Source organism: Schistocerca cancellata, chromosome 1, assembly GCF_023864275.1.
Source record: "Schistocerca cancellata isolate TAMUIC-IGC-003103 chromosome 1, iqSchCanc2.1, whole genome shotgun sequence".
NCBI classification, from domain to species: Eukaryota; Metazoa; Arthropoda; class Insecta; order Orthoptera; family Acrididae; genus Schistocerca; species Schistocerca cancellata.
This window is the reverse complement of record NC_064626.1, coordinates 563,591,386-563,612,866: the sequence shown is the minus strand read 5'-3', so window position 1 is coordinate 563,612,866 and position 21,481 is coordinate 563,591,386. Positions and strand designations below refer to the sequence as shown.

The following is a 21,481-nucleotide window of genomic DNA, read 5'->3' as shown; positions in this document are numbered from 1 at the left end:
ACAATTTCTTCCTTTGTAAATGAAGGGACAAGTATTGAACTACTAAAAAATTACTGACCTGTAATTTGTATCCTCCCCGCCAGTAGCTTTTCATGTTGATCACCTTGAGGTTGAAAGTTCTCGTAAGTGTGTCATGGTTGTAATGGTCGCCTGGTTGTAGATATTGCTAATTGCTATAATCGCACTATTTCACTCCCATTTACGGAGCTTGTTAGCACTTGATGTTAGGTTGGCGCCATTACAATGTATTGTGTTGTGGTAATCGCTGCTACTTGCTGGATCGCTGCTGTGTCTCGATGCTGATGCTGGCTCTAAATCTGGTTGTCTAGGGTTAAAAACATGAAGTCCCGTGTTTTTTATGTGCTTTTGATGATAAAGAACGAGCGAAACCAACAAATATGTAAACTTCAAATATTTATTACTCTGGTGGCCATCTTAATTCCACTGTCCACCAAAGACCGTGACACAACACAAAGTAGTATTTCCTTTACATGTTCTTTGCACTGTTTATCCACCTCAAACAATAACACACAAACACACTTTACCAAAGTGACATTCCGACTGCCCCCCGACCCTCTTGCAGCTTGTATTTATAACATTGTCGAAGAACTACTAAAAGGAGATATAGTTTATAAGTCACATGTACATCTGTTATCATAATTTGTGCAGAAAAGTTATTAATTTGCATCAAGTGACATAATTTAACATGTTATTAAAATGACAGACAGATTTGTTGACTTGACAGAATAATTCTTTGTTACAAAAAGGCCGTTTTTTTAGAAGTTTGTCAATTGACTTCTCTAATTTGCATAAATAAGTAAATAACATGAATTATTAAGAATTACATTGGTTTTCATCTAAAATAGGATTGATTTTGTGAATACTGAGTGAAAACTGCTCCTAGTGAACAAATAGGTTTCACTGGGTGATTTTTATTTAAGGAGATCCAAAATACCTAAGTTGGCCACTATTTTTCATACTTCATATTAATTATTTAAGATGAACTTCATGTTTTTACATGACGACGTTTGCTGTATCAGTGATCAAGTGATATAAACGTTTGTGTGGGTCAGTTATTCAGTATTATTTAATGGGTTGACTGTTTATAGAGACATGTTATGCAATCATTGTTAACATACACAATAACTTTTCTATAATCATAAATACTCATTAAACTGGTTGAATTTGGAAGGTATCGCATACTTCGGTAAAGTAAAGCCTTTAATATGTTTCGTTACATGGTGTCTATTCAATAATGTGCACTACACTAAGATTTAAAATGACAACTTACATGTCATTCTTGTCAGATTTTGAGTATTAATGACACTGGCCAATTTAGTTATTACAAATACTAAGTAGCGCACGTTTGCAGCCCAGTATCTACAATAACAGTGATGTTTTCAGTTGTGGCACAGACTTAACAGTTCACTTTTATGTTAGTCACAGTTCACAGTTAATTCAGTCCTTGTCCAATGCAACAAATACAATTACTTATTTAAATGAATCCATCACACAAAATATTGAAAATTACCTTAACTGGATAGATAAAAAAATCTACTCAACAAGACAAGTCTTTCCTTCTTATCACATCCTGTACATCTCCCATGACCCTGGGTTCTGGGGAACTTTTCTGAACTCTCCCATTTCCTAAACTGTTCCAGTCCCTTTACAGTATCCTTCTTCCTTCCTTTTCAATCCTGCCAGGAGGAGAGAGAGGCACTGATTCTGAAAGCTTACACGTCTCCTTAATCTTTGTTTTCTCGTGCCGCTTATTGATGAGTAGATTTTATCATCTATCCATTTATATTATATTTTCGAAGGGTGATTGTTTTCGTTGATACACAAAATATTGAGTCCAAGAAGAGCTAGTTTAAGTGATGATAACACTATCACTTCTGACAATCACATCACAGTTCAGAAACAATGTTTACTAATTTAAGTTGCAACGGCCTGCTTGAAAGTAATTAATTATTGAAGTTCATAGGTTTTGCAGTGAACAGATTGCTCATTCCTGCAAGCAGAATACTCATAATGGAAATTTAAATCAAAATTGGAGCACAGATTTTAACTACACACTTTCAAACTGCAGACTGCACCTGAACTGATGTGACATAGCTTCCAATGATGCTACTTTTAGAACTGTACAGTAATCAAAACTAACTTTATATGCGTATTGTCATTATTTAGCTTCTCATAAATTATAATTACAGTTTTATATTTGAGTAATTGAATAGTGGATTCATATTCATTTAAACAGGAACTTCACGATGCAGTATTAATTTCTAATAAATTACACTGATTAGTTTGTGTAAATATGCAGAAGTGTTTCGCTTAAAGATCGTGATTACTTCAAAATTAAATACGTGTATGTGTTGCTAACATAGTTTTGTTGCTGGTTGCATAAATATTTTATTTGTTGCTGCAGCTTTTTCATGTACTTTATCAGGAAACCAATAAACGTGTGTGTTTATATACGGGGTGCAACAATAAAGTAATGAGACTGATGTGGAAAAAACAAAAATGTTGCTTACCATTTTAGTCAAGTTTAGTGTTGTCTCCTTCAAAGTAGTTCCCTTCTGATTGTACACACTTTTTCCAGTGCTTCTGCCATTGATGGTAACATTTCTGGAACTCATCTTCTGTAATATCCTCCAAGACCCGCGTCACAGCTTTTTGGACATCTTGTGTTGTTTGAAAATGGTGTCCCTTCAGCGCCGTTTTGACTCTTGGAAATAGAAAAAAGTTGCCCCGAGCAATATCTGATGAAGGTGGCTGTGGTAGTAGTGAAATTTGTTTTGAGGTTAAAAATTGCTGTACTGACAGAGCAGTATGGGATGGTGCATTATCGTGATCCAGAATCCAATTATCATCAATGTTGGCACGGACACGAAGAACACTTTTATGAGGTCTATCTAAAATTTCTTTGTAGTAATATTGGTTAACTGTTTGTCCAGGAGGCACCCACTCTTTATGAACTATTCCCTTCTAATCAAATAAGCACACAAGCATCCATTTCACTTTTGACTTTGACGTGAGCTTTTCTGGTCTGAGTGATCCTGTTGAGCACTATTGTGAACTTTGGTGTTTTGTTTCTGGATCATACTGTGAAAACCAACATTCATCACCATTGATAACACTGCTCAACAATTCTGGTTTGATTTGCGTTTGCTCTAACAGATCAGCTGCCATATTTTTCCTTGTTTCTCGCTGTTGTTGTGTGAGATTTTTGGGGACCATTTTTCCACAAATCTTTCTCATACCAAGATCTGTAGTTATTATTAGACAAACCATTTCTTGATTGATGTTCAGTTCATCTGCGATCATTTTCATGGATAATCTTCGATCAAATTGTACGAGTTCACGCACCCTGGCCAAGTTGACATCCGTCCGTGAGGATGATGGTCGTCTACTGCAGTCTTTGTTGTGTCTAGACAAGTCTAGACACAGGGTGAGGTTACCGATAGGCACGTGTACACACACGCCGGCTGGCGTGAGTTCTGGAACAGGATACTTGATGAACGCTATAGAGAAAAATATGCAGCTCCTTGAATACTTAACTTTAATTCATCCTTGTGGTACATCGCTATTGACGATACAAATGAGTATCTCCAGATACGGTTAATTACGATCACTGTAAGGCTAATGGCGCCTTGCTAGGTCGTAGCCATGGACTTAGCTGAAGGCTATTCTAACTATCTGCTCGGCTAATGAGCGATGCTTCGTCAGTGTAGTCGCTAGCAATGTCGTCGTACAACTGGGGCGAGTGCTAGTCCGCATCTCTAGACCTGCCATGTGGTGGCGCTAGGTCTGCAAGTACTGACAGTGGCGACACGCGGGTCCGACATGTACTAATGGACCGCGGCCGATTTAAGCTACCACCTAGCAAGTGTGGTGTCTGGCGGTGACACCACAGTCTTCATCTTCAACATTCGTTCTGCCTTCACTAAACATTTTATGCGAATGATAAACTGGAGCTCTTGACATAACCTCCTCTCCAAAAGCCTTCTGAAGCTTACCATAAGTTGTTGTTGTGTTTTCACACAATTTACGCAAAAAGAAATGGCAATATTATGCGGTTCCATTTCTGTGAAGAGAGACATAAACACGTGTTAACTTATTACAGCAGAACTCACGACTGAGCAGTTGAATCGATGTGCTGCTTGGACTAGAAGCAGCTTATAGACAAAGGTCAAAGATATTGTGCTTTCGCAAGTCTGCAGGGTTGCCACATCATGCAAAGAAAATAAGTCTCATTACTTTATTGTCACACCTCGTACAAACAATGACAACAAAACTTGAAGTGACTGAATTTTGTAATTAGCACAGTTTTCAGACAAACCAACTAGCTCATTGCACTCCTAATAGCATTGCATTAGCGCAGGGACAATGTTTGAGATTTTTAGGTATGGTACTGTGCACATGTTATACAATGACAATATCAAAGATATCACAAATTATTATTATTATTATTATTATTATTATTATTATTATTGAGGAAGAACAACGTAATGGATAGAAAGAATCTACATGTTTTGTCACACACTGTTTTAATCCTGTATCATAGTCTTCCAACTGTTCTGTCACATTGCACACTGAAGTAAAGTTTTTCTACTTATTCATTTCAAGCTCTGTTAGCCCGATACTAATTACAAATTGGCTCACAAAATTGAACAAAGGGCAATCTTTCCTTCATAGCTTCCAGTAGCGTCTGCTCTAAGTGGCCAAAAGCCATAGAGACCAACAATTGATGATAAGAAAATTTCTTAATTCAAACACACTCTTATGTTGCAGTTCTAAGATGAAGTGTAGTGAATGTTAAATGTCTTCACTACTCCTAACTGGCATGACACCTTCATGTAGCATACGTACTGAATGGTTAGGCAGCTTAGCATACCCATGAGGGATCCAGAAACTGCTATTCCATTGTTTCCTGACTCACTCACAGGAGAATTATCACTGTCCATCAATCATGCTGTTCATGTATTCAATAGTATTTGGGTATACTCCTGAAAGCTCTTCACCTGGTCCTGTAATTTCTTTATCTCCTTGACACAATGCAAATCAGTCTATTCGCATAATGTAAGGCTAGTGCCTGAACTCTACTTATCTGAGAACATGATGTTTCCCTCACTTCTAAAAGTAATTACAAAAGACAGTTCTCTCAAGGCTAACTATATATGGAAGACAGCTGCACTTCCCTCTGCCAGCTGCAATACTCAAGGGGCCAAACATGGTGATTACCTTCCACAGCTGGTATACCAGCTCAGACACAGGCAGTGCTTCCTGTGGTATCAACTTTATGAATTTCCATCTCATACCATGATTCATCTTTTGTTAAATCCATCAGCCCCGTCACCACCTTCCAGCCATACTGAAATAGAAACTGCAACAGAACAGTATTTTCCAAGAAAAAATTATAGCACCCTAAAATTGTCATTTAAAAATGTGCTATGTAATAGAACTCGCACAGCTCACCACACACACAAACCACACTTCGTTACCAAAATGTAGTGCACGAGGGAGATGCTAGGGCTGGATTGAGGTGTGAGCGAGCATTACTGCTAAACATTTTATTCCACATAAAAATTTCATGTATCAAAAAAGGAAAACCCATAATTCCATGTGTGAGTGTTAAAGAAACATATTTAAACATTGATTCAAGGTGCAACTCCATAACAATCAAGTAAAACACACTTCAGCTGACCAGTGATCAACAGAATAGAACAACTCTATATTTACATTAATTTGATATATCACTGAAAACACAAAATGTACTCAACAATGATTAAATCTAATTAAAATTGTACAAAGATGTGATAGCTAAATTTGTTACTTATTTAACACGTCAATTAAAATAACATTGAATACACATGTTAAGACCTTGCCACAGTTACAGATTGAAATGATTAAAATATCCAAATCTGGTAATTACAGTAATTACATATGAAATCTTTTGAGTAACCAACATTTACCCAGCTGTTCTTTAAATTCACTGACCATACGCAGCATCCACATGATACAGTAATCCAAAGGCCCAACAGATTAGTCTCCTACAGTCATTCATCACCATGTTTTGCCTTCCAAACCATCCTCCTCAGAAGGGCGCAGCTGACAATCCGCCATTGAGTTTAGTGTGCATCAGAAGCCATGTTTTCCAAAACACACTTCCAAGCAAGCTCTTGTCGGCACTAGCATGTGGTCTCACTCTGTAAGTGAGGCCAAGGAAACCTGACTGTTACCATGTGTGCATTGCCACAGACATAAGATGTCTTGTACCAGCACAAAAAGTTTCCATTCCATATGTTTTTACACTTATTCTTTGGTCTGTTCAAAATGTATCGTACGTACCTTCTCTGTTGCAAGCTGTGATGCCGTAAAGAGTTTGAGTTTGTTTCATTTGGCCACTTGTACCTTGCAGCTGGATCAAACAAGAAGAAATTGTGGAATAGGAAAAAAGTTAACTCAGTAGATGAATCACATCAGTGTCAATAGAGGGACAGTTGTGGTAGCAGTATGTGTGATTCAAGCAGTGTGTTCCTGCATTAGCTGTGCCAAACACTGGGATGTATTTCTTGGGTAATGTTTCCAGCAGAAGAGATACTGTGGCAGTGTACTTTCTAATGGACTGAAGCTGAAGGGGTCTCATTGGCATTTACAAAAACAGGAAATCATGGAAGAAGTGGCAGTTTGCCTTCAGACTACTATCTCAATAACTCTATTGTATATTACACCAACTACCTGAAAACAGCTTTCGCATCCCGCAACTACCCTCCCGACATGGTACAGAAGCAAATAACCAGAGCCACTTCCTCATCCCCTCAAACCCAGAACCTCCCACAGAAGAACCCCAAAAGTGCCCCACTTGTGACAGGATACTTTCCGGTACTGGATCAGACTCTGAATGTGGCTCTCCAGCAGGGATACAACTTCCTCAAATCCTGCCCTGAAATGAGATTCATCCTTCATGAAATCCTCCCCACTCCACCAAGAGTGTCTTTCCGCCATCCACCTAACCTTTGTAACCTCTTAGTTCATCCCTATGAAATCCCCAAACCACCTTCCCTACCCTTTGGTTCCTACCCTTGTAACCGCCCCCAGTGTAAAACCTGTCCCATGCACCCTCCCACCACCACCTACTCCAGTCCTGTAACCCGGAAGGTGTAACGATCAAAGGCAGAGCCACGTGTGAAAGCACCCACGTGATTTACCAACTGACCTGCCTACACTGTGAAGCCTTCTATGTGGGAATGACCAGCAACAAACTGTCCATTTGCATGAATGGACACAGGCAGACAGTGTTTGTTGGTAATGAGGATCACCCTGTGGCTAAACATGCCTTGGTGCACGGCCAGCACATCTTGGCACAGTGTTACACCATCTGGGATACTTCCCACTAACACCAACCTGTCAGAACTCCAGAGATGGGAACTTGCCCTTCAGTATATCCTCTCTTCTCGTTACCCGCCAGGCCTCAACCTCTGCTAATTTCAAGTTGCCGCCGCTCGTACCTCACCTGTCATTCAACAACATCTTTGCCTCTGTTCTTCCACCTCGACTGACATCTCTGCCCAAACTCTTTGCCTTTACAAATGTCTGCTTGTGTCTGTGTATGTGCGGATGGATGTGTGCGTGTGTGCGTGCACGCAAGTGTATACCTGTCCTTTTTTCCCCCTAAGGTAAGTCTTTCCGATCCCGGGATTGGAGTGACTCCTTACCCTATCCCTTAAAACCCACATCCTTTAGTCTTTCCTGATGAAGCAACCGTTGGTTGCGAAAGCTTGAATTTTGTGTGTATGTTTGTGTTTGTTTGTGTGTATATCGACCTGCCAGCGCTTTTGTTTGGTAAGTCTCATCATCTTTGTTTTTAGATATATTTTTCCCACGTGGATTGTTTCCCTCTATTATATTCCTATTGTATAGTGTGTTAGATAACATTATGTTGACTACTGAATTCTTTTCCCACTTCCAGTAAAATGAGGTTCTTCTTTCAGGTTATCCGCTCAGAAAGACCAGATGGTGTACTGTTGACATTTGGTGGGCAGACTGCTCTAAATTGTGGTGTTGAACTGCAGAGAGGTGGAGTCTTTGACAAATATAATGTTAGAGTTCTTGGCACACCAATCCAGTCCATAATTGATACAGAGGACCGAAAGATATTTGCAGAAAAAATTAATCAAATTGGAGAAAAAGTAGCACCAAGTGCTGCTGTTTATTCTGTGCAAGAAGTATGTGATAAATTCTTTCTAGTTTCATATTAATGGCAAATTCCTTCTCCTGATATAGTAACTATATTGTAAACTCCTTACAGGCCCTAGAAGCTGCTGAGAGACTAGAATATCCTGTTATGGCCAGAGCAGCATTTTCACTTGGCGGACTTGGATCAGGATTTGCAAATAATAAAGAGGAACTACGCTGTCTTGCACAGCAAGCTCTTGCTCATTCTAGTCAACTGATCATAGATAAGTCATTGAAAGGATGGAAGGAAGTAGAATATGAAGTAGTGAGGGACGCTTATGATAACTGCATAACGGTAAGCTATACATCTCTTAAATTGCTTAAGATTGTGTTCAAGGATTGACAAAAATTGATTGTAAATGTGAAAGAGCAAATGAAAAACAGGAATTAATTGTGAATGTGAGAGATGAAGTACAGAGGTTTGCTCTTATCTTGTTTGAGTAACACACCTACATTCATACTGCATTGGAGAGGTTATTAAACATTGCAATTCATAGTAAAGATCTAATAACGTATGTCAGTGCTGCTCAACTCAGTGTTTGCTGGTTTGAATGGTGATGGACCAGGAAATATTCATCTCCAGTATTTGACTGGTAATGGCAGGAGGGCAGCTTGCATAAAATTCCTGATCACCAGGATTCTTGCCAATATCCTGAATTAAATTCCAAACCTCTGTACAGTGTCCCATGGTGTAAGGGCATGGGAGACTATTGACACAGATTTCCCTGTCTGGATAGAGATGTCAAGCTTGATGGTTCTCTTGGTGGTATTAGGGAGGAGTAGGCTATGTTCTCACACTGCGGCAAATCAGCTCCACTAGAGTTTCACCTAGGACAGTAAGGTGAGATTCCCACATCTGCCCCACCCCCATTTCTTGTGTAAAGCATTGACTGAACTTACCCTTTAATGTCTCCGTTTCTACCTCATGTCCTTGAGAACATAAATCAGTGGAAAGATGGTGACATTTTGTACTCTCAAAACTAATTTTTTCAATATTCCGGATTATTAGGTATCTGAATACAGTTAAAATGGAAAGTTGCAAACCTTGATATGTATGTGGTATAAATTTAATATCTGACAGCTCCAGTACTTCAGAGATGTAATGGCATGTTGAAGCTTTCCTTTCTGTTGCACCAACAAGTTATATTAGCTTTTTGGCAAGAAATTGAGAATACTTAACGTTGTGCTCAGAATTTTTTGGAGTAATATTTTAATCGGACAGTATTCATTTAGTATGGGACTACCTGCTTTGATGAATAGGCTCTAACAAGGAAATGTCACAGAATAGCTTAATATATGAATAGATACCGTTATGTCAGGGTAGTGACAAAATCTTCCTTAAGAGACTGAGAGGGCAGATTTTGGAAACCACACTGCAAATGAAACCGTACATTTATTCATGACAAGCATAATATAGGTCACTATCAGCATTCTGTTCGCCATTGTCTTTAAAAATATTATGATTTAACCACAGCTAAATGAAATATCACTTCAATTTTTTAAAAATTTATTGTTGCTGAGGACTCAGAAGTCAATGTTACGAACAAGCTTACCTACATAGACATGATATCTCGTTGTGGGGTTGGACTTCTTTAAATTAAGAGAGTTTTAATTTCTCTACTGTACATTTTCTATTGCTGTAATACACATTTTTTGGTGTTTGGGTTGCACAGTTTTTAATGTTCAATGAAGTGTAGTAAATGTTGAAGTTACATACAAAACCCTTATTTTTAGGATTTAAATTTTGCAATTCCTTCCAGGTCTGCAACATGGAAAATGTCGACCCTCTTGGGATTCACACAGGAGAATCCATTGTTGTAGCCCCTAGCCAGACTTTAACAAACAGAGAGTACAACATTCTTCGAACAACAGCCATTAATGTAATAAGACATTTTGGAGTTGTTGGAGAATGCAATATTCAATACGCTTTTAACCCATACTCAGAGGAGTACTATATTATTGAGGTAATAATTTAACATAAGCATAGCTTTTAGATATTATGTTTTATGATGTATTGCTTTTCCCCTATGAGTTGTACCTTGTCAGATTCATGTTCTGTAATATAATGTGAGAAATGATTTAGTAGTCAAACAGATATCATTTTAGTCTGTGTTTGAAGTGAATTTTATTATCCAAAATATTCTGTGCATCAGTCCATATTTAATCATTTCCTATAATTATTCTTTTTGTTTTAATACTTAGTACTTTAAAAGTATCAATATCTCTCTCTCTCTCTCTCTCTCTCTCTCTCTCTCTCTCTCTCTCCCTCTCCAGAATAAAATGTTTTGATTTCACAAATTGCTTTCTCAGTGACCATTCTCACTCTAATAAATAAACTAGATTTAATTTTGTAAGGAAAATTGTGATTCTCTTGCAGGTAAATGCTAGATTATCTCGTAGTTCTGCTTTAGCAAGTAAGGCTACTGGGTATCCTCTGGCATATGTTGCAGCAAAACTAGCACTAGGTATTCCGCTGCCAAACATCAAGAACTCTGTTACTGGTACAACTACTGCTTGCTTCGAACCTAGTCTGGATTATTGTGTTGTGAAGATTCCTCGGTGGGACCTAAGCAAATTTACAAGAGTTAGCACTAAAGTAAGACATGCCTCTCGCTATCAATATATGTATGTAGTTGGTTATAATAGAAGGAAACATTCCATGAAAGAAAAATATACCTAAAAAACAAAGATGATGTGACTTACCAAATGAAAGTGCTGGCAGGTCGACAGACACACAAACGAACACAAACATACACACAAAATTCAAGCTTTCACAACAAACTGTTGCCTCATCAGGAAAGAGGGAAGGAGAGGGAAAGACGAAAGGATGTGGGTTTTAAGGGAGAGGGTAAGGAGTCATTCCAGTCCCGGGAGCGGAAAGACTTACCTTGTGGGGAAAAAAGGACGGGTATACACTCGCACACACACACATATCCATCCACACATATACAGTCACAAGCAGACATCAGATGTCTGCTTGTGACTGTATATGTGTGGATGGATATGTGTGTGTGTGCGAGTGTATACCCGTCCTTTTTTCCCCACAAGGTAAGTCTTTCCGCTCCCGGGACTGGAATGACTCCTTACCCTCTCCCTTAAAACCCACATCCTTTCGTCTTTCCCTCTCCTTCCCTCTTTCCTGATGAGGCAACAGTTTGTTGCGAAAGCTTGAATTTTGTGTGTATGTTTGTGTTCGTTTGTGTGTCTGTCGACCTGCCAGCACTTTCATTTGGTAAGTCACATCATCTTTGTTTTTTAGGTATGTATGTAGTTGTAATTTGAAGTGTTGTTATTATTATTATTGTTGTTATTATTGTTGTTGTTGTTATTATTATTGTTGTTGTTGTTGTTTAGATTGGGAGTTCAATGAAGAGTGTTGGTGAAGTTATGGCTGTTGGTCGTAAATTTGAAGAAGCTTTCCAGAAAGCACTAAGAATGATGGATGAAAGTGTTATAGGATTTGATCCTTACGTTAAAGCTATATCTGATGAAGAACTGGAAAAACCTACAGACAAACGAATGTTTGTGTTAGCAGCAGCACTTAAAGCAGGATATACAATAGATAGACTGTATGATCTCACTAAAATAGATCGTTGGTTTCTACAGAAAATGAAAAATATAATAGATTTTCAGATACTGCTCGAGTCTGTTGGACAGGCACATGTATATGATGTGTTGCTGAAAGCTAAGCAACTTGGATTTTCTGACAAGCAGATAGCTACTTTTGTCAAAAGTACAGAGCTATCAATAAGGAAGAAAAGAGAAGAAGTAGGTCAGTAAATACTCTAATTTAAGTATTTAATTGAAATTGTAATATCTAGTCATCAAATTTTTTGAATCTTGCCTTTTGATGTAACATCTCTATAATCATCTTTATTTGGGTATCCAAAATATAAGCACCCTATAATCAATCAATTATCTTCATTTTCTGCTTTTCTTTATTAATAGCAGATAGAAAAATGTTTCCTATTTTAGTATTCTGTTATTTCAAATTGGATGTGAATGTGTGTGTTATCTTGATTTCAGGAATAACGCCGTATGTTAAACAGATAGACACAGTAGCTGCAGAGTGGCCAGCATCTACAAATTATTTGTATCTTACTTATAATGGGTCTGCTCATGATCTAATCTTTCCAGGTGGACATACTATGGTAATAGGTGAGTTACTTGATTACTGTAGTAGTGTTTGTGACTGCCTGTCACATACTGAAATGCTAAACATATTAGTGTGTCCTTTTTTTGTGCAAAGTAAGTTCTTGTTAAGAAGTGGGTGGCAACTAGATTCAGTATACATTTTAATAGTTAATGATCATTTGGCCTTAAGTTGCCACCATGAAAGGTTATGTAATAGCAGTTGTGGCCAAAACTTGGTTGCTAAACATAAAACTTTAAAATAAGTTAAGTCCATTTACTTATGTCATTTGTAATTTGTATAAGGATTTGCTGTTAGGTTTTGTCTATGTGATACCCTGCCATGTTATTGTAAGGTCTGTAGGCCATATGACGACTTGCACCAAATCTGTAACTTGTGTGAGATATAATAACTGCAAGAGGAGTATGATTGAGTCAATAGAACCAACTGAAAATGATATTAAAAGAAATGGTGGAGTTCCATTGAGGGTATATTTAATGAATATAATGATTGGGCTTGCTGCTGTAACAATTACTTCCTCTGTCTACAGTCGTCAAAGTATTTGTTTTCCTGTAACCCTCCTGACCTCAGTCTGCATTTGTCCCTGTCCTCACCCATCCAGCCCCTTCCCTGTTCCCATTCCAGCACTACACAGCTGTCATTCCAACATCACACCCAGTATTTTTACTTCTCTCCTTTTCCACTTCTCCCCTCCTCCTCCTCCCTATCTCTCCCCTACCCTCCATCTACCCTGCAACACTTCACCGTCGGCCACCCACACCATGCTATCCCTCCCCCTCCCTGCCCCAGCCTCCTCCTTACCCCCACTCAGTTGGCACTCCCATCACGCACTAGTGCTGCTGCTTGCAGTTGCCTGTGACTACAGTTAGGTGTGTGCGTGCGCATCTGTTGTCTATTATTGACAAAGGCCTTAATGGCCGAAAGCTTTATTTATGACAGTCTTTTTGTTGTGCCTATCTGCGTCTCAGTATCTCTGCTATATGGTGAGTAGCAACTTCCCTTTTCATAATATTGTTGCGTTCTACAAAGATCTTCTTGACTGTAGCTGTGAGGCCGCAACTGGTCAATAAAGATCAGGCAGCTGGGCTGACAAAAAAAAAAAAAAGGTATAGTTCTTAACCGCTATAGTTGTGGGTCACCTGTTAATAGGTGCTGTCACGCAAGCATTACAGAGCTGTTTAACCTTAAAAAACACAAAAATAGCATTTTTGTTGTTGTTGTTGTTGTTGTTGTTGTTGTTGTTGTTGTTGTTGTTGTTGTCTTCAGTCCTGAGACTGGTTTGATGCAGCTCTCCATGCTACTCTATCCTGTGCAAGCTTCTTCATCTCCCAGTACCTACTGCAGCCTACATCCTTCTAAATCTGCTTAGTGTATTCATCTCTTGGTCTCCCTCTGCGATTCTTACCCTCCACGCTGCCCTCCAGTACTAAATTGGTGATCCCTTGATGCCTCCGAACATGTCCTACCAACTGATCCCTTCTTCTAGTCACATTGTGCCACAAATTCCTCTTCTCCCCAATTCTATTCAATACCTCCTCATTAGTTATGTGGTCTAACCATCTGATCTTCAGCATTCTTCTGTAGCACCACATTACAAAAGCTTCTATTCTCATCTTGTCTAAGCTATTTATCGTCCATGTTTCACTTCCATACATGGCTACACTCCATACAAATACTTTCAGAAACGACTTCCTGACACTTAAATCTATACTCGATGTTAACAAATTTCTCTTCTTCAGAAATGCTTTCCTCGCCATTGCCAGTCTACATTTTATATACTCTCTACTTTGACCATCATCAGTTATTTTGCTCCCCAAATAGCAAAACTCCTTTACTACTTTAAGTATCTCATTCCCTAATTTAATTCCCTCAGCATCACCCGAGTTAACTCTACTACACTCCATTATCCTCATTTTGCTTTTGTTAATGTTCATCTTATACTCTCCTTTCAAGACATTGTCCATTCCATTCAACTGCTCTTGCAAGTCATTTGCTGTCTCTGACAGAATTACAATGTCATTGGCAAACCTCAAAGTTTTTATTTCTTCTCCATGGATTTTAATACCTACTCCAAATTTTTCTTTTGTTTCCTTTACTGCTTGTTCAATATACAGATTGAATAACATCAGGGAGAGGCTACAACACTGTCTCACTCCCTTCCCAACCACTGCTTCCCTTTCATGCAACTCGACTCTTACAACTGCCATCTGCTTTCTGTACAAATTGTAAATAGCCTTTCGCTCCCTGTATTTTACCCCTGCCGCCTTCAGAATTTGAAAGAGAGTATTCCAGTCAACATTGTCAAAAGCATTTCTCTGAGTCTACAAATGCTAGAAACGTAGGTTTGCCTTTCCTTAATCTTTCCTTAATCTTTCTTCTAAGATAAGTCGTAGAGTCAGTATTGCCTCACGTGTTCCAATATTTCTACAGAATCCAAACTGATCTTCCCCGAGGTCAGCTTCTGACACTTTTTCCATTCGTCTATAAAGAATTTGCGTCAGTATTTTGCAGCTGTGACTTATTAAATTGATAGTTCGGTAATTTTCACATCTGTCAACACCTGTTTTCTTTAAGGTTGGAATTACTATATTCTTCTTGTAGTCTGAGGGAATTTCGCCTGTTTCATACATCTTGCTCACCAGATGGTAGAGTTTTGTCAGGACTGGCTCTCCCAAGGCTGTCAGTAGTTCTAATGGAATGTTGTCTACTCCCGGGCCTTGTTTCAACTTGGGTCTTTCAGTGCTCTGTCAAACTCTTCACGCAGTATCATATCTCCCATTTCATCTTCAATTTCCATAATATTGTCCTCAAGAACATCGCCCCTGTATAGACCCTCTCTATACTCCAACCTTTCTGCTTTCCCTTCTTTGCTTAGAACTGGGTTTCCATGTGAGCTCTTGATATTCATGCAGGTGGTTCTCCTTTCTCCAAAGGTCTCTCTAATTTTCCTGTAGGCAGTATCTATCTTACCCCTAGTGAGATAAGCCTCTACACCCTTACTTTTGTCCTCTAGCCATCCCTGCTTAGCCATTTTGCACTTCCTGTCAATCTCATTTTTGAGATGTTTGTATTCCTTTTTGCCTGCTTCACTTACCGCATTTTTGTATTTTCTCCTTTCATCAATTAAATTCAGTATCTCTTCTGTTACCCAAGGATTTCTACTAGCCCTCGTCTTTTTACCTACTTGATCCTCTGCTGCCTTCACTATTTCATCCCTCAAAGCTACCCATTCTTCTTCTACTGTATTTCTTTCCCCCATTCGTATCAATTGTTCCCTTATGCTCTCCCTGAAACTCTGTACAACCTCTGGTTCTTTCAGTTTATCCAGGTCCCAACTCCTCAAATTCCCACCTTTTTGCAGTTTCTTCAGTTTTAATCTACAGTTCATAACCAATAGATTGTGGTCAGAGTTCACATTTGCCCATGGAAATGACTTACAATTTAAAACCTGGTTCCTAAATCTCTGTCTTACCATTATATAATCTATCTGAAACCTTCTAGTGTCTCCAGGGTTCTTCCATGTATACAACCTTCTTTCATGATTCTTGAACCAAGTGTTAGCTATGATTAAGTTATGCTCTGTGCAAAATTCTACCAGGCGGCTTCCTCTTTCATTTCTTAGTGCTAATCCATATTATCCTACTATGTTTCCTTCTTTTCCTTTTTCTACTGTTGAATTCCAGTCACCCTTGACTCCCTTCACTACCTGAATAATTTCTTTTATCTCATCATACATTTCATCAATTTCTATTATCTGCAGAGCTAGTAGGCATATAAACTTGTACTACTGTAGTAGGCATGGGCTGTGTGTCTATCTTAGCCAGAATAATGCGTTCACTATGCTGTTTGTAGTAGCTTACATAATTCTATTAATAGAATTTTACACTTTCTCATCTATCAACTAGATCAAAAATTCTTAAGTTCGCAGTTCAGCTCCACTCTTGTTCAGTCAAGAGACACTAAGAGATCTCTTTAATCTCATTATGGGTACTTTATAGCTCTGCATCTAGGACCTTGACTGCTTTGCTGCTAGTAGACAAGATGTTCCTAGACACAAGATTCATTCAGAAAATGTTCAGTGTTAACTATTTGCTTTCTCTTTGTGTGTTGCTGGCCAACCTGACAGTGAGTATTTCAATCTATTCAGGCTGAACAGGTTCAGACATCAGCATTTGTTGTGCTCCTCCTTATGAGCTATGTTTCCTTTGTACCCTTTTTCCCATTCTAATGGTTCGTGTTTCTTAACACCAAATAAATAATACTGCACAGAATCTCCACTTTCCTCTGCATGTTTTTGACTTGTAATCCATGTGAAGAAATTTGATTTCTCTGAAGTTACTGGTCTCTGTGTGTTGCTTGTACTGTTAGCACTGTTCGCAAGATATTCATTCAATTTTAGCCACATACTAATCAGGCAGACATTCCAATCTGGCACTGGACAGTATTCAGTGGGGGAGAGAGGGGGTTGCAGGAATGGGTGGGGGGGGGGGGGGGGGGGGAGGGCATGGCAAGTGATCCAGTTGAACCACACCCTGCACATGCAGTCACCTGATGGGTCCTTGCTGTTGCAAGGAGAACAGCTCCTATTCAGTTCCCACATCTGCCAAACCACACCTCCATCAACACATGTCTCCACACCACCTGATTCCTCTTGCTACTAAACTGTAGGTTACGTCTGACATATTGTGATGTTTCTATTGGCAGAGACAATTTTTTTACCAATGTCTCTGGGTCTACAGAATAGAACTACCCACTTTCAGGTGATCTGAAAACCTTAGAATCCTGCATTCTTTGATCATCATCAAACAAATAAAACTGAAATACTGTACATAGAAAAGAGACATTATTTAAGAACTTAAATGTAAATCCATACTCTAAAGCTCATTGCTAGAATGAGATAGAGTGGGTTATCAAGTAATGTTTATATTCTCAGTATTTTGTATTCCCTTCTGAGCACTGATGTCTGGGTTTTTACCAGATATGACTGATCACTAGTCATCTTCTTGACTTTGTAACTAGCATAAAAAAAGATAAAATGTTGCGTTTTTCTTCTATGCTAGGTCTGACTGTGGCTGGTTTCAGACTAGCACCAGCCTTGACTGTGGCCTTTTTAGCTATTCTGCCATGCCATTCCTTTTGCAGTACTTCTTTCCTTTGTATGCACTGAAGCAGTCTCCAACTTACTTATTTCTTAAATCCACTTCTGGTGGAGGGGCAACCTTGCCTTATTTCTAATGGGTCCTACTACAGATTCACTTTGCATTAGCTCAGTAGGCAATTGAGTGGTCTCATGAACCGAACTCCTAATAATAGCCTCCAATTATGGGCATACTTCACATATTTGGTGTGTTTTCCACAACAGTGCTGATAGGACTGTTTTCTGACTTTCCAGAAACAATTCCTAATGAGATATTCAGTGGCATGGTAAATGCTTATCTGATGGCAAATAATCCCATGCTGCTGCATCCCACTGTTCCAATTTTGAGAGGTATCTGTTAATCATTGTCTGGTAAGACTCCCTTCATGGATTGTGGGACCCAGCCAGCAGGAGTAGCTTGAATGTTTCTCCCAGTTTCCCTCACTGATGCTTGCAGCAGATTCTGTACAGTAAGTGGAGTGCAGTCATCTGAATTTGGCAGTGGTGCATGTTGCCAGTGGTAGGACTTTGGCTTCTCTCGTTTGCTTTCTCAAATTGTTTGGACATCACAATATACTCATTTTGATATGCTGGTGGTATTTGCCACCAATGTTTCTGGTTATTTGATCTACTGTGTCTTGCCTTGTTTTGTCTGTAGAATGAGTGGAACTGATTATGTGGGTGGTGTTGTCCTTTATTAGTGCCAATGCACCACATTTGCTCATTCTGAAAATCTTCTAATGGGCCATATTTCAAGAGACTGTTAGATGCTGGTTACTGGTACAGTCAACAGCTGTCTTCTCACCTGTTCAAAAGTTCACTGAAAAATGAGTGAAATCATCTCTTCCTGTTTTCTGGGTTGATCATAAGAGCATGTCTCATCATCTATTGATGTGCCTGGTTCCAGTTCTGTGCCAGCAACTCTCTGCTGAGCTGCATTAAATTACATAGTTCTTGAATCTGCCACCATAGATTCACTTCATACATCAAATGCTGTCGAAGTAAATTCATTGTCTGCCACAAACTGTTCAGTCAAACAATACACTGAAATTTTGAATAAAATCTCCAGGATGGATTGTTGGTTTTATTCCACTAAATTTTTTCCAACAAGGGGTGGGAATGTTTATAGATGCATGTCAGGGCACTTGGCCATCTACTAAGCTAAAGAGTGGTGTTTCTTACCAACTAGAAGGCTGGTGGCTCAAGCTTGATGAAATAATTGTTGCTCCATAGGAGTAGGTACAAGCCGTCACTTGGACTCGGCACTCTTCTTCTGGGACTACTGGGGAAAGAGAAATCTAATTTATAAGTTTACTTTCAATGTTGACCATGAAATTAACAGATAGGTGACATGTGTAGTGGTGACAATCATCCATGATGTGGGACAGCCGTATGCTTCTATCATTTCCCCATCCCTGGAGGTCCCCCCCTACAGTGGAAACAACTGTGTCAGGTACTAACATCGTTGTGACCACACTAGGTGCTAAGACCTGCTGAACCACAGTTGCATTCATCAACTCAGAATTTATTTTATCTGTTAGCCTTTTAGGTAGCTCTCTATATTTGTTCTCAATCTCTTCATTAACACTGTTTTTTCGCTCTTTTAAAATGCACTTCAATTTCCCAATTCAAGTTTCAATCACACAATTGTTGAGATGTCCAAAAATGATTAGTCCAACTTCACACACATCATTCTGCCACTCCAAGGTAGAATTCCTTGCATCTACTTTCTCTGCAGTTGACATTATTTGCTCATCTACTCCTGTGAAAATATAGTCAACTGTACTTATCCTCGTGTTGATGTAAACTAAATCCTCCTTGTTATCTAGGATCATCGTGTGTATCAGCTCTCTTTGTGTTTTTATACCCTGGACCTGTTCATCTGTCTGGCAAGCGAACTCAATACACTGTGCCTGAAGGGGCTCCAGAGAAAGAAGTCCTTACTTCTTGCAAACCCTGCTCTGTAGGTTTAATTTCATGTTTTGCATGACTTATTTTGCATTATGTGAACATAAAGTGACCATTGGCTGAGCAAACATTGCCTGCATAGCGTTAGCTGCAACAGCTGGTTGCAAAATGTTACTCACCTTTGGTGCTGGTTTCATCAACTGGTGGCATCAATAGGAGAGTGTCCCCACTGCATTGAGGTTGTCGGAGTTCTGACAGTGACTGAGGTGCATGTCACATTGCCAGCTGGTGTGGTGGACATCAGGCTGGCAGGATGCATGTGACCATCAGCTGGCTGGTGCATGAGGGGCAGCAGGCTGTAGTGCCATACTGATTATTGGACTGGTGGGGGAGGGTGGGTGGGGGGTGCTGTTGGGGTGACATCAGTGATGTCAATTGTGCAGTTAGAGATGGAGATGGAAGCAGAAAGAAAAGCATGTCAGATGCTTTCCATGGCTGTCATAGCCATGCTAGCCATCTTTCTTCTAAGTCTCTCATCTGGCCATTACTTTGTGAAAAGGACCAAAATAAAAATTTCTTTTTCTCTAGCAAACAAATTTGTGAGGGGGAAGCAGTCACCACCCATGGGCAAGTTGAGGTGTTTGGGAAAAAGCTTTTATTACTACCACCTCTCAGGACTAGTGCTGATCTAGTGAAACATGGAATGAACTGTCGTTAATCTGGCAGCAGACAGCTTTCCTCGCCATACCAGCTGTGTCATGTCTTGTCAGGAGATGGCCAAGTCTGTAACTCATAAAAGGGTCCAACACCAATCTTGCAACTTGTGTGGCAGATAATAAATGAAGTGGAGGTATGATTGATCCAATAAGATGAAATGAAAATAATAACAATAAAGGAAATGATGGAATACCATTGGTAATGTGTTAATGAAGGTGGTGTTCAGACCTGCTGCTCTAACCATTACTTCCTCTCTCTAAATTCAGATAAGTATTCGCTTATCTGGAAAAATCTTCTTGTCTCGTTGCCTGCAGCACCATAAGAGATTAGAACTTACAGCAGATGTTACAGCTGGCAAGTTCATGAAGAATTAGAGACATGGGGAAGGTTGCAAGTAAGTAACAGATAAGCAAAAATTTAATTAATTGTGGTACTGTCTCAATAAGATGAAGAGTGAGGTGGCCCTAACAGCGTGGGAAAACCATAAATCCACAATGATGGATTTTACTATCAGCGTTGGCAGCCTGTTCTCCATGGGAAAATAATTTTTATAAAGGATGACACAAGTGATAAATGAAGTAGTTCATTCCAGCCCCTCAAGAGTTCTAACTGGACAGAAGGTTGGTAAAGCTACTCCGAGAAAAATGTGGGAGACACTGGTTAGGGATGAGAATAAGTAAGACTTGTTGTAAGGACAGTGTTTGCATTAAGCTTATAAAAATGTCCCATAGTGTTCTTTGTAGTAGTTTCATAGAGCAAACTGTAAGCACACTTTCTCGTGTCACCCACAGTGACAGAGTACATTGTCTCACAAAATGACTGAATTGCTACCGCAGTTAAACTTGGAATGTCTGACTAAGGAGATAGAGGTCAGAACGTGCTACAAACTAAGATGGCAATCTTCACAATCAGTCAACAGCAGATTGAGAAGCTGAGACTCTGTGTAAGAGTGGACTGAAGAGTCGCTACTCATTTTATTACCTAAGAGGAGTGCCTGCGCTTCCAGTACATACACTATATGATCAAAAGTATCCATACACTTGGCTGAAAATGAATTAAAAGGTCATGGCGCCCTCCATCGGTAATGCTGGAATTCAGTATGGTGTTGGCCCACCTTAGCTTTGATGACAGCTTCCACTCTTGTAGGCATACATTCAATCAGGTGCTGGAAGATTGCTTTGGGAATGGCAGCCCATTCTTCATGGAGTGCTGCAGTGAGGAGAGGTATCGATGTCAGTTCGGGAGGCCTGGCACGAAGTCAACATTCCAAAACATCCCAGAGATGTTCTATAGGATTCAGGTCAGGACTCTGTGCAGGCCAGTCCATTACA

The 21,481-nt window shown here is 39.4% G+C and overlaps 1 protein-coding gene across 1 annotated transcript in view; it reads left to right on the top strand.

The window, feature by feature from the left end:
• The window catches only part of LOC126181199 (CAD protein), a 572,589-nt gene that overhangs the window by 142,164 nt on the left and 408,944 nt on the right, over nt 1-21,481 (top strand). The window contains exons 7-12 of the mRNA XM_049924752.1: nt 7,992-8,225; nt 8,309-8,530; nt 9,996-10,199; nt 10,613-10,831; nt 11,590-12,007; nt 12,262-12,393. Of these exons, the coding sequence (XP_049780709.1) occupies nt 7,992-8,225; nt 8,309-8,530; nt 9,996-10,199; nt 10,613-10,831; nt 11,590-12,007; nt 12,262-12,393 (1,429 nt within the window). The remainder of the gene's footprint in view (nt 1-7,991; nt 8,226-8,308; nt 8,531-9,995; nt 10,200-10,612; nt 10,832-11,589; nt 12,008-12,261; nt 12,394-21,481) is intronic.